Raw genomic sequence first — 26,971 nt, 5'->3', positions numbered from 1 at the left:
TAAGTACATCATAGAGGTAAATTCTCCACATCTGGCCTGGCTGGGGGAGCAAATAATATATGAAGACATATGTTGGAAAAGTGCTCCTTTTGAGTATGCAACATTTTGTGACTACATATGACTGATTATTTCAGGCAAATCAAAGTGTATGTTGTGTGTTTGTTGTTTGTGTCAGTAAGTACATGCTGCTGAGAACCTGTGTGTGTGTGTGTGTGTGTGTGTGTGTGTGTGTGTGTGTGTGTGTGTGTGTGTGTGTGTGTGTGTGTGTGTGTGTGTGTGTGTGTGTGTGTGTGTGTGTGTGTGTGCATGTGTTGTGTGTGTGTGTCAGTACATGCTACTCAGAACTCAGGACCAGGATGAGAACGTAGCTCTGGAGGCCTGTGAGTTCTGGCTGACGCTGGCCGAGCAGCCGGTCTGCAAGGACGCTCTGTGTGGACACCTCTCCCAGTAAGACACGCACACACACACACACACACACACACACACACACACACACACACACACACACACACACACACACACACACACACACACACACACACACACACACACACACAGCACTGTGTGGACACCTCTCCCAGTAAGACACGCACACACGCATGCGCGCACACACACACACACACACACACACACACACACACACACACACACACACACACACACACACACACACACAGCACTGTGTGGACACCTCTCCCAGTAAGACACGCACGCGCACACACACACACACACACACAGCACTGTGTGGACACCTCTCCCAGTAAGACACCGCACGCACACACATACACACACACACACACACACACACACACACACACACACACACACACACACACACACACACACACACACACACACACACAGCACTGTGTGGACACCTCTCCCAGTAAGACACCGCACGCACGCACGCACGCACACACACACACACACACAGTATTTCATCATTTTTCAACAGTTTTTCTTCTACTCCACTACAGTTGCTTTGTAGATTTAGATTATTATTTATAAGAAACCATTACAATAAACCACCTCTTTCTGTGTGGAGTTTGCATGTTCTCCCCGTGTCCCCTAGGGTAGATACCCTCACAAAAACATGCCGTAATCCTGGTCTCTAAAAAACTACCTCCCCCTGGCCAGCCGGGGCGCCTGATGGAGGGGAAAGGAACTGGTCGGAATAACGTGTCCCTTCCACGCGCTACGTGCGGCCGGGGGAATTCCCCTCTGTCAGGTGAAAAGAAGCAGCTTGGACTCCTCATGCATAGAAGGAGGCATGAGGTCAGTCCGCTGCCCCCCCCAGGTTGGCAGAGGAAGTGTAGCGCCCAGGATTACATTAGATAATTGGCACTGGGTGAAAAGAAAACTGGGTTACAAAATCGTGGGATAAAAATGATAAAAATGATAAAAAAAAAGAAAAAACAATAAACCACCTCAGCTCTACGCACGCAGTCACGCACGCACGCCACGCACTCACGCACGCACACACACAACACACACAGAGACCTTGCCGTGCATATAAAATGAATGACAGCCCTCCAGGCAGACCTTGGCTGAGATTGCTCATAATATCGTTGCTGATGATGACGGTCAGAAACCTTGTATTTATATATATAGCGCCTTCATCCAAAGTGCTTTACAATGCTGTGCATTCCATTATTCACCCATTCACACGCACCCATTCCATTATTCACCCATTCACACGCACCCATTCCATTATTCACCCATTCACACACACCTTTAACACACAACGTTAATGTGTCCATCTTTATGATTATTGTTGTTGTCTTGGTATTCCTTTCACCGGCATGCGACTGTTTTGAAGTAATAATAATTAAAAACAAAATGCAGGAAACCAAAAAAAAAGTCCACGACCCACAAATGGGTCCCGACCCGGCGTTTGGGAAACACTCCCTGCCGATAATTGCCGATCGACACACTTTTGGCCGAAGCTTTTCCCATTATGTCATGCCTAGAATAGAGACGCTATAGGGTTCAAGTGGCTGAGACGGCCTCTTGGCCTTGAACTTGAGCCAGATCAGCTGTCACACCGCCACATTAGCACATGGCTTTGAACCTGGGCCAGATCAGCTGTCAGTCACACCACCACACTAGCACATGACACAAGGAGTGAGTGGCTGTCTGGCTGGCTGCACCGTGGACCCTGACCCCGGGCCCCTGAACCTGATGTGTTTAGTCTAGTCATCTGTCTCTACGAATGGTGGTCGGCACATATTGGCGTCAAGAGGCGTCAAGAAAGTGCCTTATACCACCGCGCGTCTCTTCCTGGTTCTCAAACAGCAGGTGAGATGGAATTGACGCGTTGCAGCGCGCGGCTGCAACTTGACGCGTCAGCAAAGCACTTTTTTTTGCCGACTCGTCAATTCCATCCACCAGCTGTTTAAAAACCCGGAAGAGATGCGTGGTCTAGGCGTGGTTTATAGGCGTGGTCTAGGCGTGGTCTATAGGCATTTCTTGACATTTAACCCATTCAGGACGGGAACCCCTTTTGGTGTTTTAAGGATTATATTATAGTTTAGCTATGCAGCGCTACGAGTGCAGCGCTACGAGTGCAGCGCTACGAGTGCAGCGCTACGAGCTTGTAGATGTGAGGTGCTATTTTTGAAAAATCCTGAAAATGTGGTGCAAATCTTTCACTATATATTCTTTCACAGCGAATGTTTTTAACTCAAATCTTCTGCTTCAGGGGGGGAACAACATATTTTCAGATGGGGGTCGGCGGCCAATTACATATTTTCGAGGGTCCTTGTGACATGAAAATGTTTGAGAACGACTTCTTACACTCCAATGTCTGTCTCGTGCTCCAGGCTCACTCCAGTGCTCGTCAACGGAATGAAGTACTCGGAGATAGACATCATCTTGCTCAAGGTCAGTCTCTCCTCTCCAAGGTCGGATATGCTCCACGACTCAGGCCAGGACGAAGTGGCTCACAACAAGCAGTGATTCTGAACCCTATTTAATTTCAAGGAATACAGAAATAATTCAACACTGGAATGTTAAAATTTGTATTTGTGTTTGCCTGTTAGGCTTCGTAATCACAAATTGCACAGGACAGATAATATGACAAATAACTTAAATATACAATAAGTCACATTTAATAATTTGATATATAAATGTATTTATTATACATTTTGTACAAAATAGTGGAAATAGTGGATCTACAAGCTTACAACATGTCACAAAGTGACGTGTCACGAAGGTTGTAGATCTGCTATTTAAAAAAAAAAATGTATCCATGGACATTCTTCAACATGGAAACGATTGATGATGATTATACAAAAAAGAATTACGATTATCCCAAACGATTAGGCGATTATGTAATACTTGTGAGTTGTGACAGGCCTAAACATAATGTAGTACTGAGTTGATGTACGATATAGTTCTGGGTTCCGAGCGAGCAGGACCCACACTAGGCTACCAGAGAAGCGTTGGCCGCTACAGTAGCATTATCCGCAACAAAGGGCTTTGGGGCTTTGATGTCTGCAGTGAGAGAGAGCCGTCCTGTACGTGGCCTGAATTGAATTAGTCGCCGTCTTAACAGATCAGGATACAGACAGGCAGCAAACACTGAGTCATGGCCGTGAAGCCCTGCAGTGGTGTTTTTGATTTTTAGTTTTAGTCACAGTCTTTTGAATAGTTCTCATTCAGTTTTAGTCACATTTTAGTCACCTGGAATGCTTTAGTGTTAGTCTAGTTTTAGTCGACTAAATCTACAGTTGATTTACATACATTTATGGATACATTAATTAGGTGAAAACAGCTCCCCTTCCCCCAGCTCAATCCCATTGGTTAAGGACCTACAGTATGGAGAGCATTTTGACAGTTTGATGCATCTTTACATGATGCAGGTGTTGATTTTGTCAACCATATATTTAGTCGACTAAAATCTCATGACATTTAGTCGCCTATAAAACTAGACTAACATCAAAACATTCAAGGTGGACTAAAATGTAACTAAAACTAAATTCTGATAATAATAAGAATAATAAACTTCAAGAGATTCAGGAGACTAAAACGACTAAAACTGCCAAAAAACGACAATGGTTGTTGTTGCCTGATGATAAACGAGGTCCTGTCTGCAGCGTGTATAACTGTGTGTGACAACAGGGTGACATTGAGGACGACGACGACGACGCGGTCCCCGACAACGAGCAGGACATCCGGCCGCGCTTCCACCGCTCGCGCACCGTGGCCATGCAGCAGCACGAGGGAGACGGCATCGAGGACGACGAGGACGACGACGAGGACGACGACCTGGACGACGATGACACCATCTCTGACTGGAACCTCCGTGAGTAGAGGGTCTTACTGACACCATCTCTGACTGGAACCTCCGTGAGTAGAGGGTCTTACTGACACCATCTCTGACTGGAACCTCCGTGAGTAGAGGGTCTTACTGACACCATCTCTGACTGGAACCTCCGTGAGTAGAGGGTCTTATTGACACCATCTCTGACTGGAACCTCCGTGAGTAGAGGGTCTTATTGACACCATCTCTGACTGGAACCTCCGTGAGTAGAGGGTCTTATTGACACCATCTCTGACTGGAACCTCCGTGAGTAGAGGGTCTTATTGACACCATCTCTGACTGGAACCTCTGTGAGTAGAGGGTTCTATTGACACCATCTCTGACTGGAACCTCCGTGAGTAGAGGGTCTTATTGACACCATCTCTGACTGGAACCTCCGTGAGTAGAGGGTCTTATTGACACCATCTCTGACTGGAACCTCCGTGAGTAGAGGGTCTTATTGACACCATCTCTGACTGGAACCTCTGTGAGTAGAGGGTCTTATTGACACCATCTCTGACTGGAACCTCCGTGAGTAGAGGGTCTTATTGACACCATCTCTGACTGGAACCTCCGTGAGTAGAGGGTCTTATTGACACCATCTCTGACTGGAACCTCCGTGAGTAGAGGGTCTTATTGACACCATCTCTGACTGGAACCTCTGTGAGTAGAGGGTCTTATTGACACCATCTCTGACTGGAACCTCCGTGAGTAGAGGGTCTTATTGACACCATCTCTGACTGGAACCTCCGTGAGTAGAGGGTTGTATTGACACCATCTCTGACTGGAACCTCCGTGAGTAGAGGGTCTTATTGACACCATCTCTGACTGGAACCTCCGTGAGTAGAGGGTTCTATTGACACCATCTCTGACTGGAACCTCCGTGAGTAGAGGGTCGTATTGACACCATCTCTGACTGGGAACCTCCGTGAGTAGAGGGTTGTATTGACACCATCTCTGACTGGGAACCTCCGTGAGTAGAGGGTCTTATTGACACCATCTCTGACTGGAACCTCCGTGAGTAGAGGGTCTTATTGACACCATCTCTGACTGGAACCTCCGTGAGTAGAGGGTCTTATTGACACCATCTCTGACTGGAACCTCCGTGAGTAGAGGGTCTTATTGACACCATCTCTGACTGGAACCTCCGTGAGTAGAGGGTTGTATTGACACCATCTCTGACTGGGAACCTCCGTGAGTAGAGGGTCTTATTGACACCATCTCTGACTGGAACCTCCGTGAGTAGAGGGTTCTATTGACACCATCTCTGACTGGAACCTCCGTGAGTAGAGGGTTCTATTGACACCATCTCTGACTGGAACCTCCGTGAGTAGAGGGTTCTATTGACACCATCTCTGACTGGAACCTCCGTGAGTAGAGGGTTCTATTGACACCATCTCTGACTGGAACCTCCGTGAGTAGAGGGTTCTATTGACACCATCTCTGACTGGGAACCTCCGTGAGTAGAGGGTTCTATTGACACCATCTCTGACTGGGAACCTCCGTGAGTAGAGGGTTGTATTGACACCATCTCTGACTGGGAACCTCCGTGAGTAGAGGGTTCTATTGACACCATCTCTGACTGGGAACCTCCGTGAGTAGAGGGTCTTATTGACACCATCTCTGACTGGAACCTCCGTGAGTAGAGGGTTCTATTGACACCATCTCTGACTGGGAACCTCCGTGAGTAGAGGGTTGTATTGACACCATCTCTGACTGGGAACCTCCGTGAGTAGAGGGTTCTATTGACACCATCTCTGACTGGAACCTCCGTGAGTAGAGGGTTCTATTGACACCATCTCTGACTGGAACCTCCGTGAGTAGAGGGTCTTATTGACACCATCTCTGACTGGGAACCTCCGTGAGTAGAGGGTTCTATTGACACCATCTCTGACTGGAACCTCCGTGAGTAGAGGGTTCTATTGACACCATCTCTGACTGGGAACCTCCGTGAGTAGAGGGTTCTATTGACACCATCTCTGACTGGAACCTCCGTGAGTAGAGGGTCTTATTGACACCATCTCTGACTGGAACCTCCGTGAGTAGAGGGTCTTATTGACACCATCTCTGACTGGAACCTCCGTGAGTAGAGGGTCTTATTGACACCATCTCTGACTGGGAACCTCCGTGAGTAGAGGGTCTTATTGACACCATCTCTGACTGGAACCTCCGTGAGTAGAGGGTTCTATTGACACCATCTCTGACTGGGAACCTCCGTGAGTAGAGGGTTGTATTGACACCATCTCTGACTGGAACCTCCGTGAGTAGAGGGTTCTATTGACACCATCTCTGACTGGGAACCTCCGTGAGTAGAGGGTTCTATTGACACCATCTCTGACTGGAACCTCCGTGAGTAGAGGGTCTTATTGACACCATCTCTGACTGGAACCTCCGTGAGTAGAGGGTCTTAATGACACCATCTCTGACTGGAACCTCCGTGAGTAGAGGGTCTTATTGACACCATCTCTGACTGGAACCTCCGTGAGTAGAGGGTCTTACTGACACCATCTCTGACTGGAACCTCCGTGAGTAGAGCGTCTTACTGACACCATCTCTGACTGGAACCTCCGTGAGTAGAGGGTCTTATTGACACCATCTCTGACTGGAACCTCCGTGAGTAGAGGGTCGTATTGACACCATCTCTGACTGGAACCTCCGTGAGTAGAGGGTCTTAATGACACCATCTCTGACTGGAACCTCCGTGAGTAGAGGGTCTTATTGACACCATCTCTGACTGGAACCTCCGTGAGTAGAGGGTCGTATTGACACCATCTCTGACTGGAACCTCCGTGAGTAGAGGGTTGTATTGACACCATCTCTGACTGGAACCTCCGTGAGTAGAGGGTCTTAATGACACCATCTCTGACTGGAACCTCCGTGAGTAGAGGGTCTTATTGACACCATCTCTGACTGGAACCTCCGTGAGTAGAGGGTCGTATTGACACCATCTCTGACTGGAACCTCCGTGAGTAGAGGGTCTTATTGACACCATCTCTGACTGGAACCTCCGTGAGTAGAGGGTCTTATTGACACCATCTCTGACTGGAACCTCCGTGAGTAGAGGGTTGTATTGACACCATCTCTGACTGGAACCTCCGTGAGTAGAGGGTCGTATTGACACCATCTCTGACTGGAACCTCCGTGAGTAGAGGGTCTTATTGACACCATCTCTGACTGGAACCTCCGTGAGTAGAGGGTTGTATTGACACCATCTCTGACTGGAACCTCCGTGAGTAGAGGGTCTTATTGACACCATCTCTGACTGGAACCTCCGTGAGTAGAGCGTTGTGTTTAGACCTGAGGAGGACGCATCTGTGACTGTCTGTCGCCTTAGCCTTTTATCCCATTCTGACCTGAGATCAGATTCATACGAGGTTTCCGCCGGACACACACTGGTCTGATGAACCCATTCTGACCTGAGATCAGATTCTAAAAAATGTCAGTCGTTCTTCGATTTTTCAAAAATAGCAGACCTACAAGCTCGTAGCGCGCCACTCGGTGGCGCGCTATGAGCTTGTAGATCTGCTATTTTTCAATAGCTAAAGCATAACATGATGCTGACACCAAAATGGGTGCCCGGTCAGAATGGGTTAAACCACTTCAACCATTATTTTACACGCTGTTGGAAAAATGGCAGATCTACAAGCTCATAGCATGGCAACCAAGTGCCGCACTATGAACTTGTAGATCTGCTATTTTTGAAAAGTCATGGAAAATGTGTTCAATTCCAATTCTTGGAGCAAAGAATTGCAAATGTTTTGAACTCTGCATGGGGTCAGGTCTAAATGGGTTATTCTGTTGTGTGTGTGTGCGTGTGTGCGTGTGTGTGTGTGTGTGTGTGTGTGTGTGTGTGTGTGTGCGTGTGTGTGTGTGTGTGTGTGTGTGCGTGTGCGTGTGCGTGTATGTGTGGTCACTAATAGGGAAGTGTTCGGCCGCGGCGCTGGACGTGCTGGCCAACGTGTTCAGAGACGACCTCCTGTTGCACATCCTGCCTCTGCTCAAAGAGCTGCTGTTCCATCCTGAGTGGCTGGTGAAGGAGTCTGGCATCCTGGTGCTGGGAGCCATCGCAGAGGGTGAGTGGCTGGTGATTGGTGAAGGAGTCTAGCATCCTTGTGCTGGGAGCCATCGCAGAGGGTGAGTGGCTGGTGATTGGTGAAGGAGTCTAGCATCCTTGTGCTGGGAGCCATCGCAGAGGGTGAGAGAGACAAACAGGGTGTAAGCACACCTGGGATTCCATGTGTCTACCGGCGTCTCTTCCGGCAAGCTTTTCCGGGAATCTGGCCGACGCGGCATTTTGCCGCGTGGGTGGAGCTTCATTTCCATCCACCAGCTGTCTAAAAAACCGGGAAGAGACAGGCAGACAGCAGCTTTTGGCAGTGGCTCAGGTGTGCCTGCGCTGACAGTAGAGCACTGGTTTTTGGCTCACAACACCCCTGTAATAAAGACCCCTGTAATAAATAACTGTATCATCCACGGCGACACTCACTGACATTGTTCGTTTTTAGAACCTTTCATTCCCAGCAAGCCAAATGACGTCATGGTGACGTTATGGTGACGTCCTCCGGTGACGTTCAGGACTAGGCCAGTTCACAGCCCATAAGGGGATGATCTTTACGTCATTTCCAGGACGTCTTATAATCAGAGCATGTGAGCGGAGCGGAGCGGAGCGGCCGATAATTCCGCTCTTCGCTCTCGACGGCTTTTGTTACGCTCGCTCCGCGCTCACGTTCATCTCCCCCCACGCCGCTCCTCGCTCGCTCAGCGCTCACCTTCATTTACGCATGGAGTGCTCCCCGCTCCGTGCTCGCTCCGAGGCTACACTCAGATGCCCACTCCGCTCAGCAGAAAGAAATGACGGGGGAAAAATAAAATGCTGACTTCCTGAAATTGGCTAATTAAACCTGAAGCATGTTGCAGCAACATGCGGTCTTTTTTGGAGCATGATGTAAATTAGCCGTGCCGTGTGCATTGAGCGGCTCGGAGCGGCTCGGAGCGGAGGACAGTTCTCGCTCCGGAAGTCAATCTGACCAGGGATGTCCGTCTTAGTGGGTAGACTTTATGTTGGTTTTCTGGGCCAGATCTGAGAGCAAGCATTTCTTTGTGACTGTAGCAAGGAAGAACTCCCCTTTTTAATTGTTAGAAACAATGTGCCTGGTTCTGCGACATCTAATCTAATCAATCTAAAGGCCCCTTTTCCACTGGGGTTGAACCGGTTTCGTTCTTTTTTCTCTGCCTAATTTTGAACCAAATGAATTGGTTCAGATCCCTAAAAAGTTGTGGTTAAGATGTTGGACCCGAGTTGGAATCCCCGGGCGTTACATGTTCAACGTGCCTGCCTATAAGTGTCGTTCACGTTTCTGTGTTCCAGGGTGCATGCAGGGCATGACCCAGTACCTGCCCGAGCTGATCCCCCATCTGGTGCAGTGTCTGTCGGACAGGAAGGCCCTGGTGCGCTCCATCACCTGCTGGACCCTGAGCCGCTACGCCCACTGGGTGGTCAGCCAGCCTCCAGACACCTACCTGAAGCCCCTCATGACCGAGCTGCTCAAACGCATCCTGGACGGCAACAAACGGGTCCAGGAGGCTGCCTGCAGGTCAGTATGTGCTGTCACACACTTAACAAAGGGGTCCAGGAGGCTGGCTGCAGGTCAGTATGTGCTGTCACACACTTAACAAAGGGGTCCAGGAGGCTGCCTGCAGGTCAGTATGTGCTGTCACACACTTAACAAACGGGTCCAGGAGGCTGCCTGCAGGTCAGTATGTGCTGTCACACACTTAACAAACAGGTCCAGGAGGCTGCCTGCAGGTCAGTATGTGTGCTGTCACACACTTAACAAACGGGTCCAGGAGGCTGCCTGCAGGTCAGTATGTGCTGTCACACACTTAACAAACGGGTCCAGGAGGCTGCCTGCAGGTCAGTATGTGCTGTCACACACTTAACAAACAGGTCCAGGAGGCTGCCTGCAGGTCAGTATGTGCTGTCACACACTTAACAAACGGGTCCAGGAGGCTGCCTGCAGGTCAGTATGTGCTGTCACACACTTAACATGGGGCAGGTTGTTCATTCAGCAGCCTGACAGCCTGTGGGTACAATACAATACAATGCAATGCAATGCAATGCAATGCAATGCGGGCAGCGGTGGCTCAGGGGTAGAGTGCCTGGATGGCAACCGTAAGGTTGCCAGTTCAAACCCGGGCTCCCCCAGAGTTACTGTCGAAGTGTCCTTGAGCAAGACACTGAACCCCTAATTGCTCCCGATGTGCTAGTTGGTGCCTTGCATGGTTTCTGCTGCCATCGGTGTATGAATGTGTGTGTGAATGGGTGAATGTAATGCACAATCTCTGTAAAGCGCCTTGGATAAAGGCGCTATATAAATGCACCATTTACCATTTACCAATGCAATGCAATGCAATACAATACAATACAATACAATGCAATACAATGCAATAAAATACAGTACAATTCAGTGCAGAAGACTGAATAATGGACTCAATAATGGAACAACAGGCAAATACAGTAGGACAAACAACACACACACACACACATACTGCACCACTCAGGTTCACTTGTGTGTGACTTCTTTATATGATATTGAAGTGATAAAGCTCCTAATGTCCTCTCTTGGCCACACACACACACACACACACACACACACACGCAGTGCCTTTGCCACCCTGGAGGAGGAGGCGTGTACAGAGCTGGTGCCCTACCTGGCCTACATCCTGGACACGCTGGTGTTTGCCTTCAACAAGTACCAGCACAAGAACCTGCTGATCCTCTACGACGCCATCGGGACGCTGGCGGACAGCGTGGGACACCACCTCAACAAGCCCGTAAGAACTCTGCTTCTGGTTCTAACACCACCTCAACAAGCCCGTAAGAACTCTGCTTCCGAGGCCAACTTCAGACTCCAACCTTTTCACGTCAAAGACCCCCAAATTGACACTTATTATTAGACACAAATTGACCCCCATTTGAAAATATATGCCAGGGACATGCAGTTTGACATGCATTATTAGGCTACGGACCCCCCATTTAAGCTACGGACCCCCCATTTAATGGCATTTCTAACTCTGGAACCCCCATTTATATTGTATCAATGTTAATTTAGTTTAAAAAACAACAACAGAAGAGGCTATTGGAGAACCTGATTTAGATAGTTACACATGATCTGATGCAGGACAATGTCACTATTACAGAAAGAGACAAGATGGGTCTGTTGCAAGCCAAATACTCTGTTGCCACACTCATTCATTCGCCCCAGAAATCCCAGTGGAAATGTGAGAATATGCAGTGAAATAAACAAATAGACAAATAAATCAGGTTCCATTTGTGAACTCTCTGAGGTACAGACTCATAAGGGTCCATTTGGTTCCTAACCTATAGACAAGCCCGTATTAAGCTTCATGAAACGCCTCCGTTGCCCAAAATAGCCGGTGTAAAACACAGACGTTGATTGTTGTACATTGCGCAGGGTGCAGGATACATGTGATCTTCCACTCACGTTTTACATTTACCTGTATATATACAGTCAATATTACACTTTTGGCCATTGTGTCATTGTGTACACTACAGCATGTAGGTTGTGTGGCTATAATCTGATCCCTCCTTGTTGTGCGGACAGGAATACATTGAGATGCTGATGCCTCCACTCATCGCCAAGTGGAACCAGCTGAAGGATGAAGACAAAGATCTCTTCCCGTTGCTAGAGGTGAGTGTCTGAAACGGTTTGAGGGAGTCTACCAACACGCCTCAAGCCTGGCACGGCTGGTCCGGTGCATCACAGGAACAAGGACAAGGAGGAGAGGACACTGGAGCAGCATGGAGACATTTTAAGCCTTTTATTAAGTGCTAGTATACAAAAACCTATGCGGTCTTCATCAGAGTCATGACTCTGATGAAACAAAAAGTTAGACACACACACACACACACACACACACACACACACACACACACACACACACACACACACACACACACACACACACACACACACACACACACACACACACACACACACACACACACACACACACACTGACTGTCAGCTTGTGGTTCCTCCCTACAGTGCCTGTCCTCCGTGGCCACCGCGCTGCAGAGCGGCTTCCTGCCCTACTGTGAGCCCGTTTACCAGCGCTGTGTCAACCTGGTGCAGAAGACCCTGGCCCAGGCTGTGGTGAGTGTGTGTGCTGTGTGTGTGTGTGTGTGTGTGTGTGTGTGTGTGTGTGTGTGTGTGTGTGTGTGTGTGTGTGCGTGTGTGTGTGTGTGTGTGTGTGTGTGCGTGTGTCAGCGGTCACATCAGCCGTTATGACTTTTTCGCTTCTATCTACGTTTATAAACGTAGCTGGGCTAACGGTACCTACTGGTGCTATCTACGTTTATAAACGTAGCTAGGCTAACGGTACCTACTGGTGCTATCTACGCGTATGTTCGTAGACAACCGTATACTCCATATATGAAAGCAGCGACCGCCAATTTACCTTTTAGCATTCGGTTAGTATGGAGAGCCTCCGTCAGGTTAGCCCTAGTATAGAGCAACTATTATGTCATGCCATATGAAATAAATCCTATTCCTCCTCTTTCTACAACATGACTCCAACACATATACTTCCATGAGCATTTTCCTCTCTCATGTCCTCCCTCTGGTTCCAGCTCCACCAGTCTCAGCCAGACCAGTACGAGGCCCCCGACAAGGACTTCATGATCGTAGCTCTGGACCTGCTCAGTGGCCTGGCTGAGGGACTGGGAGGCAACATCGAACAGCTGGTCGCCCGGAGTAACATCCTCACGCTCATGTACCAATGCATGCAGGTAAGAACTACAAACACCCTAATGCACCAATGCATGCAGGTAAGAACTACAAATACACCCAAATGCACCAATGCATGCAGGTAAGAACTACAAATACACCCAAATGCACCAATGCATGCAGGTAAGAACTACAAACACCCTTAATGCACCAATGCATGCAAGTAAGAACTACAAACACCCTTAATGCACCAATGCATGCAAGTAAGAACTACAAACACCCTGAATGCACCAATGCATGCAGGTAAGAACTACAAACACCCTTAATGCACCAATGCATGCAAATAAGAACTACAAACACCCTTAATGCACCAATGCATGCAGGTAAGAACTACAAACATCCTTAATGCACCAATCCGGCTGTGGGGCGAATGCTCTCTAGAGAGAGCAAACGTCCGCGTTGGTGCTTCACAGAAGCTTCCGCGTGTGTCACAGAGCGCATGTTCGGGTCTGACAAGTCCCGGAAAAGATGCGCTGTGATTGGCCAGTAGTCACTTGAGTGGCAGCGTGGCGTAGCGTGCCTTCAGCACTTCCGCCCCCAGAGTGTAAATTGTGCCGCCTTCCCGTCGACACACATGGCTCAAAAGAAACTGCAGCGGCCAATGAGGCATCTATTTTTTTGTTGCGCTTGCCCCTCCAATGCCCAGCTTTCTGGGTTTGTGTGAACACAAACATTGGCTGATGATTGGCTGATCACCCCATATAGCGATGATTTGATTGGCTGAGCAAAGATAAAACATTGAAGATAAAAGTGAGTGCAGAAAAGTTCAAAAATAATTCTTTATCTATGGGTAAGAACTACAAACTCACCCTAATGCACCAATGTATGCAAGGTAAGACTACACACAGTAATGCGCCATGGCATGCATGCAGGTGAGAAGATATCTCGCCAGTATTTGGAGTTAACAGTATCAGTAAACTACGTAACGTAACCCAAGACTCTTAACGTTTCCCTTGCATTCACTCGGCGGGACTCCAAAACATAGCGGTAATTGTTCTCTTCTCTGTTCACGATATTCAGGACAAGATGCCAGAGGTCCGTCAGAGTTCGTTTGCGTTGCTGGGGGATCTGACCAAAGCTTGTTTCCAGCACGTCAAACCATGCATCGGTATGTACAGTACCATATCTCCATATGTACAGTACCATACAGCCATGTACAGTACCATACAGCCATGTACAGTACCATTACATACAGCCACACTGATCTGCTCTCCGCTGTGTGACCGACTGTCACTGACTTATGGCTATAGTGTCGATTTTTATAGCAACTTTTCATTTAGTTTTAGTCAAAGTCTTTTGAATAGATTTTAATTTGGTTTTAGTCACATTTTAGTCTACTGAAATGTTATCATAAGATTGACTAAACTGTATTTTGGCAGGCCTTGATGGCATCATATTCATAATGCCTGATTTTAGACTAGCGTGCTGAAAATAGCCGATCTAAAAGCATTAACCCATTCTGACCTTAGATCAGATTCATACGAGTTTTCCGCCGGACACACACTGGTCTGATTAACCCATTCTGACCTGAGATCAGATTCTAAAAATGTCAGTCGTTCTTCGATTTTTCAAAAAATAGCAGACCTACAAGCTCGTATTGCGCCACTCGGTGGCGCGATACGAGCTTGTAGATCTGCTATTTTTCAATAGCTAAAGCATAACATGATGCTGACACCAAAATGGGTGCCCGGTCAGAATGGGTTAAATGACTTGTCTTTTAGTTCTACTGCATCTCTTCTCCACTATAATCTCTCCTTAACATTTAGTCTAGTTATTATTTGTTGACAAAATTGACAATATATTTAGTCATCGTAGCTTGGTTGTTATTTAGTTTTGACTTTTCATTTAGTTTTCGTCAGTGAAAAACGGCCGTCGACGAACATTTTTCACCATCGTTTTTTAATCGACAAAATCAACACACCTGACACCAGATTCTACAAATGTCTTCTAAAAACCTATGTTTCTATGTCAGTGGTTCTCAAAAATTATAAATTGGCCGCCGACCCCCATCTGAAAATATGTAGTTCCAGTGACCACCCAGAAGCAAAGATTTGAGTTAAAATGCTCGCTCTGAAAGAATATATTCAAAGATTTGTGCCACATTTTCACTATTTAAAAAGAAATAGCAGACCTACAAGCTCGTAGCATGGCACTCGGTGCCGCGCTATGAGCTTGTAGATCTGCTATTTTTCAATAGCTAAAGTATAACATATTGCTTAATATGGCCCTGTACGTCGATCGGTTCCTAAATCATATTCACGTCTTCCTCCTCCAGCTGATTTCATGCCCATACTCGGCACTAACTTAAACCCGGAGTTGATATCCGTGTGCAACAACGCCACATGGGCCATCGGAGAGATCTCTATACAAATGGGTGAGTTGCCTCGCTTTCCAGACCGTGTTCATGCCATTAGGAGTTGTCTCTTGAATGATCAGTCACCTTTTTACTCTTTTTCATAATCTATATCTCTATCTAATCTATAATCTATATCTCGGCACCTATATCTCTATCTAATCCAGGGGTCTGCAACCCAAGATGTTGAAAGAGCCATTTTCGACCAAAAATAAATTCAAAATCTATCTGGAGCCGCAAAGAAAATTACGCATTGTAATGCAGCTTGCCAAGCTTTATTATCTCCCGGGTTGCAACGAAACTAGCAGAATTTAGCATGCTTTCCCTGGAAATGTCGTTCAACATTACTTTTTTTGTTGTTTGATAGCTTCTCACTGCAGATTAAACATACAGGCAGTCAATCTGCATTGGCTGTGAAGGCAAAAGCCTCTGTCCACGAACTGTTAAATCCTCTGTTTTCCGTCGGCTATCTTTATTTTTCTCCCTGTAGAAGCCATAGCGTAGCAGGCAGCAGCCTGACAAGCAAAATGTTTGTTTATAATAGACACCTGGCTGGCACGGCACTGAGTGTGTCGCATGCTATGACGCAAATTTAAGTTAAGTTTTCCGATTTTGTAAAAATGTGTAGAATAAATATTAAGAATGCTTGTCACGTTTGGCCTCCTACAGAAACCATAAATGAAAAATAATTTATTGCTACTTTTAATGCTACAGGGAGCCACTAGGGGTGTGCTCTAGAGCCGCCTGTTGCAGACCCCTGATCTAATCTATAATCTATATCTCTATCTAATCTATAATCTATATCTCGGCACCTTTGCAGGGGCTGAAATGCAGCCCTATGTGGCCGTGGTGCTGCAACAGCTGGTGGAGATCATTAACAGGCCAAACACCCCAAAGACTCTGCTGGAGAATACAGGTACCACACGGTGGCGCTGTTGAGCTAGCCAGGCCGCCACACACACACACACACACACACACACACAGGAGGGAGGTGACCACGCACGCGAGCGCTCGCAGGCACGCATACACGCACGCACAACAGTACATTCCCTGTCCCGGAGTAGGGGTGCAACATAGAAAATAATTGATAAATTGTCATTTAATTAAATAAGACATTAAATTAAATGAAATTAAGTAATGCTGATGTTTAACGAAAATGTAACTCTTAAGAGCGTAAAATGAAACCAAATGGACCCGTACGGGTCCATTTGGTTTCATTGTATGCTCTCAAGAGTTAAAGATTTAATAAGGGTGCATTTGGTAACTAACCTAGGCGAAGCATAAAAAACCTTTCTGGAGTGGTTAATCATTTTGTTGATATTATACATAAAATCTTTCTTTCAAAAATGCAATCGATAGAATAATAGCTAAGACGATAATTGATAGTTGCAACCCTACTCTGGACCCTTTAGTCTTGATCTGAAAACCTGCCCCCAAGCCCTGGCCCTCACAGGTACTGAGGGTTAGATTGATCTGAAAACCTGCCCCAAGCCCTGGCCCTCACAGGTTCTGAGGGTTAGATTGAAGGTGCTTTTGGGCTTGGGTTCAATACTTTTTGGGTTCTTGAATCAAGCGAGCCATGTTAAGTGCCCAGGCTTGGAATGAACTGATCTGGAGTCAGCATCAGGTTAAGTATAGCTTGTATGAATGAAAGAGAGCACAGATAGGTGGCAGGACAGAGGAGTGTGTTCCACAACCCCATTTACAGTCATTATTATACCTTAAACACTTAAAATAATGTTTGTAAATTTGCAGATTATAGTTGCTCTTAATTTAAGTAATACAAAAAGGAAATACCTAAACTGATTCTTGTGGTGTTGAGAAAAAAGACATACGTATAGGCACGTCGCCTATGACTTTATAAATCACCGTTACACTTCTGCCCTGCACATTCAATTGAAAGTTGTGCTAAATTACAATTTAAATTAACAATAAGCTAATTGAAGGGCGAAGTGTAACCTGCTCGATTACGAGAACATTAGGGACTAGTCTGTAGATTGTGTTCCTGTTTGTTTGTTGTCAGTTTATTTATTTGTTGTTTTGAGTTACTGTTCTTTAAATGTGAATGCATATCTGCCAATAGATGTTGAATGTTGTCAAGAATGGCAAATGTTTAATGCAGGATACATACACAGCCACCAATTTAGCAAATCATTCATAGAATGTCTAGATTATAGAACTAGATTAGCTCATGAACAGGAACGATTGACTGTGTAAATCTATAGCTCTAGAATAGAGAACTTCCTCCGCTAGCCTTGCATAGCCAGACGATCAGAGATAAGCACCTAGATATGTTTAGGGAAGTGGTTCGCAAACCTTTTATTATTATTATTATTATTATTATTATTATTAACTTTGAGAACCACTGGGTTTAGGGAAATTACATTCAATGTATGGGTTTGAACGACAGAGAAAACCATATACTATCAAGCATATGCCTACTGCTTTGGAAACCAATACAATTAGTTTTTGAATCTCCTAATTGTTTCCACGTAGTTTTATCCCCTACATTGAACTTGAATGTCACCAGTTGTCACAATTATTACATAATCTCCTGATCGTGATTATCTGAGCCAATAGCAATTATTTTTGCCTAAACGTTAGAATAGTTTACATTCGTCCATATAAAAACATCGTTGTCCAATCTCTTAACCACTTTAGACCTGAGAACAGATTCTACAAATGTCATCTAAATCATGACCGTTTTCTGAAAAACCCTATGTTTCTGTCAGTGGTTTTCAAACGATTTCATGTCAAGGACACAAAAAATGATAATTAGTAATTAGTAATTAGCCGACCCCCATCTGAAAATATGTTAAAATGTTCGCTCTGAAATAATATATAATCAAAGATTTGTGCCAGCATTTTCACGATTTAAAAAAATCACAGATCTACAAGCTTAGTATGCTGTGCCAACATTTTGGGGGAAAAGCATATACCGTCGTATATTGCGATGGTGTGACATGAGCTTTAGGTCAGCTATTATCTTTGAAAATGTATGAAAGCATAAAATTGAATTATTAAGTATACAGTATGGCCTGTTTTGGCCACAGTACATTATTTATTTTGATTATTGGTACCGGTCATTGTCAGTAATTTTTGTATATTTGAGTAATAGGCTTTGGATGCTTAGTTATTTGTCCTGCCATGTGCAATTGTATTGATTAGAAAGCCTAAAATGCAAACAGAAATGTATTTTTTATTTATACCTTTCCATGTCAAAAACAGAATTAAATTGCGATTATTTGTATGAGAATGAATCGTCAAACAAGATGTTATGATCATGACTAGCTAGAGATCTCCGATTGTCTGGCTATGCAAGACTAGTCCACCACTGGGTCTAAAATGTATGCTGATGGCCGATACATGCTGCTTCCCATGTCCAAACCTTTTATCCGGAGAGGGAGGCAATATGTTGTTGAAAAAAGGGCTTTCCCGGATGGGAGAAATGTTTGGTTCAAATATAGACAGGACGGGGAGCAAACATATCGTGTGTGGGACATTCCCTTTTTTCTTCATTTGATCATTTTTGGGTCCTGCATCGTAAAAACTGGGGATGTGCATATCAGGCAAAATATTGTAACTAGAACTTGATGGCATTTTTTGATTGATTGATTTATCAATTGATTGATCCGAAATGTAAATGGTGCATGGTACAGTAAGACATTGAAGCTAAAAGTATAACACGAAGGAAAAAAAAACTGGGGACTAACTTGTTTCCATTGTGGCCACATGTATTCAATTCATCAACATAGCATACATACAAAATGATCTGTTATTACAATACAAACACCATAATGTACAAAAGTTTGTTCTAAATTTGGGTGCTACAACCAGACCATCCCTCTAGTGTCGTGGCTGTGGGTGTCGCGCACTTTGGAAAAGTAGTTAAGGCAGTTTTGAAACATCGGAAGGAACATGTATTGGCCATAAGTCTATGGAGTGAGTCACATAATACCACAGCAAACGGTGGAAGTGGCGTCAAAAGACATGTTGAGACCCGCGTAACCTAAGTAAGGTCACAGGTTAATTAACATCTGTCTCCGATATCTGTTGATCCTGCACTGAACTGTTTCTAATTTAGCCTATCATCTGCTTTCTGCATGTGTCATTGGATTGTTCATAAATGCCTGTTTGTTAATGAGAATGTTGCATAGTTCTGTGTCTTTTAAACGTAGGTTCCTCCTCCTTCCTCTGTGCCTCATAAGAACCGGCTGTACAGTACGGGACACTATTCTCCTTCCATGTAGTTGGCTTGGAGGAATCTTTCATTTCTTTCAAAACCCGCAGACAAACAACAACCACATATTTATGTTTGTTTAATAGGGAGAATTAACATTTTGTGAGTTTTAAGGGAGACATCTCTGAAGCTACGTTAATTGAACATGTCACGGACTTAAGTATATTATAAACATAAAGGTTATTGTTTTGATTGAGATGATTTAATTGGCACGCCCATTATTTGCCTCATGATATCGTCGTCAGTGTTCTCCCTTAAACGTCTTTGTTTTATTTAGTCTGATTTGTACTTTGTCGCACGACAATGTCCCCGGGGCCAAAATGACAGCCCATCTACAAGCACGCAAAGCGTCGCATCTCAATGCTTTTCTGAGCTTGTAGATTGGCTCTTTTTATTTTGCAGCCTGTGGGACACCGCCATACGACGGCATACAAATTAGTCACTAGAGTGTCATATTATTTATGTTAATTAGCCCATTATTTATGTTAATTAGCCCATTAGCTATGTGGGCTAGTATTAATAATCAACACTAGTGAAGTCTTCTGTTTGTTCTATCACACACAGATTCTGTTGATTTATGTTGTTTCTGAGTTGTTTGTTTTGTTCTTTATTTTTCTCCCCCCCCCTACCCCCCCACCACCCCACCCCCCCTCCTCTTCATTGCTCATGTCTTGGTTGGCGTTTGGTGGTGTATAACCGTTGATTGCGTTACCATTTAGCAATAACAATTGGTCGTCTTGGTTACGTTTGTCCTCAAGAGGTGGCACCCATGCTACAGCAGTTTATAAGACCCTGGTGTGTATTATTCAATCTTTTATTTAATTCATCTCCTCTCCTCTCTCTCTCTCTTCCTATCTGTATGTCTCTCAGGGGGCCATGTCCACAGAAAGCTTTGTATTTTTTAATTTTTTTAGATGCCAGTGCCTTTTCCGCCATAAAGATGCTCTGGAGGAGCACTCGTCTTCCCAGCACAGAGTGTCCGCATCTCAGAGCTCTCGCCGTTCAGTCTGTCTTTTATCATTTTTTTTAGCTGGCACTCTAATCTGATCTTGCACGCCACCTTGACCCTTATGCCTTCACTTTTTGGGGCAGTTGTTGAAAAACATTAGAAAAATAGTACAAATACTGTAGCTGATCTACAAGCTCTACAACCGGTCGATGTAGATTGGCTATTTGAACTATTTTTTTGTTGTACTTAAGTAAATGCACTTAGTTACTATCCACCACTGAATACATTATTAACAGTTTGCAATTTGTACAGAGGTACGGTTTACAATGATTGTTAAACGGATAACATATAATGTTTCCATTTTGGTCAATTCATTAAGACCGCAGCCATGAGAAGTCCAATGTTTACTGTTATTTCAGCGAGGCTGTTTGTGCTAATAATGCAGACGTTATGATCGTTTGAGCACAGCAACCACTGATTTGAACTGACTTGCTGCAGGGATCAATACATGGTTCCAATGGGGATCAATACATGGTTCCATGCACTTAGTAAGAAGCGCTCTGTAAATTAATTGATATCCAGAACATTCCTCCTCTCAAAATGTCTTTCCGTGGACATGGACCCTTACCTATAATCTCTTTCCTGTCGCTGTCTTCCTCTTCTACCTCTTCTACCTCCTTCTCGCTTTCTTTATTAGAGAAAATCTTCTCTTGTTTTCCCGTTGGTTTGCTTTACCACATATTGTTTTACTTTAATGAATCGATTTTGTAATCATTGCCAAACCATGTTACTAATCCTGTCCTACTTCCAAGGTCCTATTTGTGATTTGTTTTGCCTCTGTAGCACTGTCATGTATTATTGCGTTTGATTTGTGTTTTGAGTTCCACTTTTCTGTCGTTGTTAACTGTCGCTAACAACCCACACGATGCATGGGATCAGACTGTCACATGCATGCTGGTTCAACGAGAGCATCCCCTTCTTATTTAGTGGTTGTCCAGCTGCATGTGCCTATCCTAGAACACCCCCAACCTTCTCTAGTCGAAGGCTAAGCTTAATTTAACCACATCGACCCTAGTGGATGAAAACAGGAGGGGGGCCTAGTATAGGGCCCTGGGGGACTCCGGTCAACTAAGTATATAGGGTTTAACCCATTCTGACCTGGGATCAGATTCTAAAAATGTCTTCTACATCCTGACAGTTTTCCATTCTGACCTGAGATCAGATTCTAAAAATGTCTTATACGTCAGTCGTTCTTCGATTTTTCAAAAATAGCAGACCTACAAGCTCGTAGCTCGCCACTCGGTGGCGCGCTATGAGCTTGTAGATCTGCTATTTTTCAATAGCTAAAGCATGACATGATGCTAACACCAAAAAGTGGTTAACTGCCGAAGTGCCAATACAGTAGATCTTTGCTGAATGCCTTGCTCCTCGACACAGCTATAGCGTAGTTATTGTCAAAGTGCAGGAAGTAGGCTAATCGTTTGATGAATGAAAAAATAAATCATATTAATATTAATAATGATAATAATAATAATAGGAAGGTTTCTATTGTTTTAAAATCTGTTTGATGTGCATGCTTAAATTTGCTACTTTCTTAGGCTATTTGAAAGAAGTATTTTTTCTCCTCACAAGAAAGTTTGATATTTGCAGTTTACATGCTGGAGTAGAAAAGGGACGTTGCTCAATTATACACTACTTAAATGAATACAACTTACTTATGTAGCATTAGATTTCATTTATACCTTTCCTCAACCTTTTCCTGCAATAAGAATGATGAGAATGTTTTCCAACCTGACAATCCCTGATTTTGTTTGCACTAATTTTGCACTAATGGCCTGTGGATTGTCGTTGGTGCTTAATGTGGTCGTGCTTATTACCAGGTGCACTTCTCTACGAAACATAAGAGACAATGAGGAGAAAGATTCGGCGTTCCGCGGCATCTGTACCATGATCAGTGTGAATCCTGGAGGTGTAGTGCAGGTGAGCCACGCCACAGAGACTGGAACGCTTGCTACAACAACCTAGTCAGACCTTTTTTTACTTTAGGGTTCTTGTATTCTTTTTACTGAGGTAATAAGATTAGGTTCAGACATCGTTTTACTGAGGTTACGTTTAGGAATAAGGTTAGGTTTAGACATAGTTTTACTGAGGTTACGTTTAGGAATAAGGTTAGGTTTAGACATAGTTTTACTGAGGTTAGGTTTATGTATAAGGTTAGGTTTTAGACATAGTTTTACTGAGCTGACGTTTAGGAATAAGGTTAGGTTTAGACATAGTTTTACTGAGGTTACGTTTAGGAATAAGATTAGGTTTAGACATAGTTTTACTGAGGTTACATTTAGGAATATCTGGTGGTGACCGTTCCAAACAATGTCACCGGATTTGACCGGGTCCAAATAGATTGTTGTACCGACCGTTCTTGTATCCCAGAGACTCCCCTTGGTAGAACTAAAGAAAACAAATGTGTTTAAAGGTAGGGTGAGTGATATTGTTTATGGTTGAAACTAGTTTTTTTAAGCAACCGTCTCTCCAGCTCTTTAGTTTGATAAACAGAAAATACATTTTCACATGGGTTGCCAGTTTCATCCAATCAGGAGAGGATCAAATTGGCATTTATCAGCTTCAATTTGAGTGTTCTGCTCATTTCTTTGTGTCATCATTTCCAATTTAATTTGATTATCCTGTACGACTTCTGTCTCCCGATTGGATAGAATCGCTATCCCGACATGAAAATACATTATCCGTTTGCTAGAGCTTGAGACACTGAACAAACACTCTAGTCTATAGCAACGATTACTATCAGAATGTAGAGCTAGCACTTACACAAAAATCACTTATTGCACCTTTAATCCCTTGATGTACAGTAAATCCTGTGTTGCCTCAGCTTCCTGCTTCACTCTTTTAGGATTTCATATTCTTCTGTGACGCCGTGGCCTCCTGGGTCAGTCCCAAGGATGATCTAAGGGACATGTTCGGCAAGGTAAACACGTCTCCTCACTGCGAGGCTACACACCCACGGCATTATGGTTAACTAATGACTCTTTTACATTAACTACTCGTAAACACGTTTCCTCACTGCGAGGCCACACACCCACGGCATTATGGTTAACTAATGACTCTTTTACATTAACTACTCGTAAACACGTCTCCTCACTGCGAGGCTACACACCCAAGGCATTATGGTTAACTAATGACTCTTTTACATTAACTACTCGTAAACACGTCTCCTCACTGCGAGGCTACACACCCACGGCATTATGGTTAACTAATGACTCTTTTACATTAACTACTCGTAAACACGTCTCCTCACTGCGAGGCTACACACCCACGGCATTATGGTTAACTAATGACTCTTTTACATTAACTACTCGTAAACATGTTTCCTCACTGCGAGGCTACACACCCACGGCATTATGGTTAACTAATGACTCTTTTACATTAACTACTCTTAAGTGAACTGTGCTGTGCGGCTGTGCTGTGTCAAGTATTTGAGGTTTTGGAGTTGTTTCCATACACTACGGCTGGTTTATCAGAACTTAATTTGGGCCCAGCTCAGGTTTGAACCTAATTTGACCCTGCCTGAGTTCTGGGGTTGAACCTAGACTATATACTTCACAAGCAAATCTACAAGCTCACAATGCGTCACAATGCATTGTGAGCATTGTGTACAGTAGATTGGCTATTTTGGCTTTTCAACGTTTATTTTTTATTACGTAGATAGCTCTCCCTTCAGGGGTGATTCTGGTTATAATGGAAACGTGTGACATATCATCGTACGATGATGCATCAATCAGGGCTTAGCCTTTCTTCCATTTCAACCTTTTTTAATGTTTTGGTTTACTTATGGTTGTGACCTTCCAAGATACAACATAGAATAGATGCTATTTAGAGAGTGAATAATTGAATTGAAGTCGGTCTGAAGTGCTGCCTGGTGGTGCCTTTGTTCTGTTTTTGCTCCTTTTCAGATCCTTCATGGCTTTAAGAACCAGGTGGGTGAGGAGAACTGGGGCCGCTTCTCTGACCAGTTCCCCCAGCCCCTGAAGGAACGCCTGGCAACCTTCTACGGGGTCTAACTGCTTCCATGGTCAATGGCCCCGTTCTTTGGGGTCAGTTATTACTAATCTTGTGTTTGCCCAATCTAGGGAAAAGATTATTATTATTATTATTATTAGTATGTTATTGTGTTTTCAAACAGAATTTGGGTAAGACTGTATATTGCGGTTCGGGTCGATGCATTATTATAATGCACTTATAAGGCAACACTCATTATAAAGGTTTATAATTATGCATATTATGCTCATAACATTCATCATAGTTCTGGTCCATGATTATGATTGGTGGAGTCGTGTTCAAAGCCGTTGTAAAATGAACATTCTAAAACGGTTAGTCCCAATACTTCTGATTGGCTGGTTACCGTCACGTGACCGTTGTAAATCTCACCGATAATCCACACCTTCAATCACTTTATATCATTCCCAGCTGATCCCGCAGCTCTGTAGCTGTACTGGGGAAGGGGAGCACTTGATTGCCTTACAAGCCCATGTCGTGCGGGCGTCTAAGCACCGCCCGCTCTCATATGACTGTGAATATGTAGCTCCGGGCGGCCTCGTAAAGACATCAAGCGCCTCCTATTCCCCCCACACTGGCTGACTGAAAACAAGGAATTGGAGACACTCGCTGAGACACTCGCTGTGCTCGTGTCTCACCACGCCTCTCACCCGTTATAAAATCCCCGGTAACCTGAGACCTCCTGTGGCTTATTGCTTTAGTGTACACAGCTATGACTGCACCAACGGCGTTGCCGGTTGGCAATCACCGTTCTATAAGAGCTACTGTACAAGCTCCATGAGGCCATGGTTTATGCTTTACAGTGATTTTATTACAGTTCATGGAGTTTTAAGCCCTGTGATGTAATCACTATAAACCCTGGCCCGTGGGGGCAACAAGTCAGAGAATAACAAAATAACACCTCACAGCGCAAGGAGTTGTTGTGAGCTTGTAGATTGGCTATTTTCTAATTTTCCAATGTTTGACCCTTTTTTTTTAAAGATATTTAGTATGGCTTTTTTTTGCCTTATTTATTTGATAGAGTACAGTAATGTGACAGGAGAGAGTTTTTATAGTATAGTTTGTTGATAATTTTTGATGACTTTTTGTTGAGGTCCTTACATTGTCACCCCTGGGTGTCACTGGTCTAACGGATGCTTTCTTCTCTTCCACAGGGTCAGACTCACTATGGGACGACAGTAGTGAACCTCTTTTCACCAGGGGACATGTCACCAGTTAACCCTATACTGGCCTGGGGATGGGGGAGGGGACTGCTGGGTAAAGGGGGACCGCCTGCTGGATGGGGGCGGAGCTCCCGGGGACAACGCCTCCTCCTCCAATGCACAGGGAAGGGGGCGGGGCATGGAACTGGCAGAACAAGTAATTCACATCTCAATCAGGAGCCATATTGTATTCAGCGATCGAGGCCACTCGTTTCTCTTTTCACTTTAGTTCAGAAACATTGGCCTTGGGCTAAAACATTAACACTGTATGGAGAAAAAAACTAGACAAAACAACAACAAAACAAACCGTAAACTGGCAATGGTTTTGCAAGCCTCTGCAAAGCATTTGCCTTTTTTGTGGGTGGGGGGGGAAGACAGGTAAACACATACAGTACATGGGGGTTGTTGCTGGAATCATTCTTCATGGAAGAAGGATTACCTTTTTATATATAAAATCCTGTTAGCCGGCACTTAATTATGCTGATGATAAATGATATAGCATTGAATTACACTGAATTATATAATAGAAGTTAAGAGATGGTTAACAATCAGGAAATCGCTGATGGGATAGAACTAGGCTTAATAAGGTCCAACATAAATAAATAAATACATGTGTTAAAGTGAAAGTAGACTGTATCTAAAGCTGATAACGGTCACACTGGTTCAGAGAGCAACACTCTCTGTAGCTATCAGCCAAATTGTGTCTCAACGAAGACTCAATATTCTTAACCCATTCTGACCTGAGATCAGATTCTAAAAATGTCTATTACATCCTGACAGTTTAATTATTAACCCATTCTGACCTGAGATCAGATTAAAAAAAATGTCAGTCGCTCTTCGATTTTTCAAAAATAGCAGACCTACAAGCTCGTATCGCGCCACTCGGTGGCGCGATATGAGCTTGTAGATCTGCTATTTTTCAATAGCTAAAGCATAACATGATGCCAACACCAAAATGGGTGCCCGGTCAGAATGGGTTAATCAGGGCAAAGGCTGTTGATTTTATTGTTACTAGAGTCCATAACATTGTCTTTGTCCCTTTCTGG

At 44.5% G+C, this 26,971-nt stretch overlaps 1 protein-coding gene across 1 annotated transcript in view; it reads left to right on the top strand.

The window, feature by feature from the left end:
- tnpo1 (transportin 1) overlaps positions 1–26,627 on the top strand; it is a 45,049-nt gene extending 18,422 nt beyond the window's left edge. The window contains exons 9-25 of the mRNA XM_083794267.1: positions 329–447; positions 2,823–2,883; positions 4,123–4,306; positions 8,224–8,376; positions 9,672–9,897; positions 10,966–11,137; positions 11,929–12,015; positions 12,373–12,480; positions 12,957–13,115; positions 14,134–14,221; positions 15,389–15,487; positions 16,287–16,382; positions 20,426–20,501; positions 22,536–22,635; positions 23,561–23,635; positions 24,621–24,761; positions 25,878–26,627. Coding sequence (XP_083650393.1) covers positions 329–447; positions 2,823–2,883; positions 4,123–4,306; positions 8,224–8,376; positions 9,672–9,897; positions 10,966–11,137; positions 11,929–12,015; positions 12,373–12,480; positions 12,957–13,115; positions 14,134–14,221; positions 15,389–15,487; positions 16,287–16,382; positions 20,426–20,501; positions 22,536–22,635; positions 23,561–23,635; positions 24,621–24,728 — 1,911 coding nt within the window. The 3' untranslated portion in view covers positions 24,729–24,761; positions 25,878–26,627. The remainder of the gene's footprint in view (positions 1–328; positions 448–2,822; positions 2,884–4,122; positions 4,307–8,223; positions 8,377–9,671; positions 9,898–10,965; positions 11,138–11,928; positions 12,016–12,372; positions 12,481–12,956; positions 13,116–14,133; positions 14,222–15,388; positions 15,488–16,286; positions 16,383–20,425; positions 20,502–22,535; positions 22,636–23,560; positions 23,636–24,620; positions 24,762–25,877) is intronic.
- The last annotated feature ends 344 nt before the right edge of the window (positions 26,628–26,971 follow it).

This window comes from Protomyctophum parallelum (genome assembly GCF_964188405.1).
Source record: "Protomyctophum parallelum genome assembly, chromosome: 21".
NCBI lineage: Eukaryota > Metazoa > Chordata > Actinopteri > Myctophiformes > Myctophidae > Protomyctophum > Protomyctophum parallelum.
Note: the sequence above shows the minus strand (reverse complement) of the source record. Positions and strands in the feature narration are given on the sequence as shown.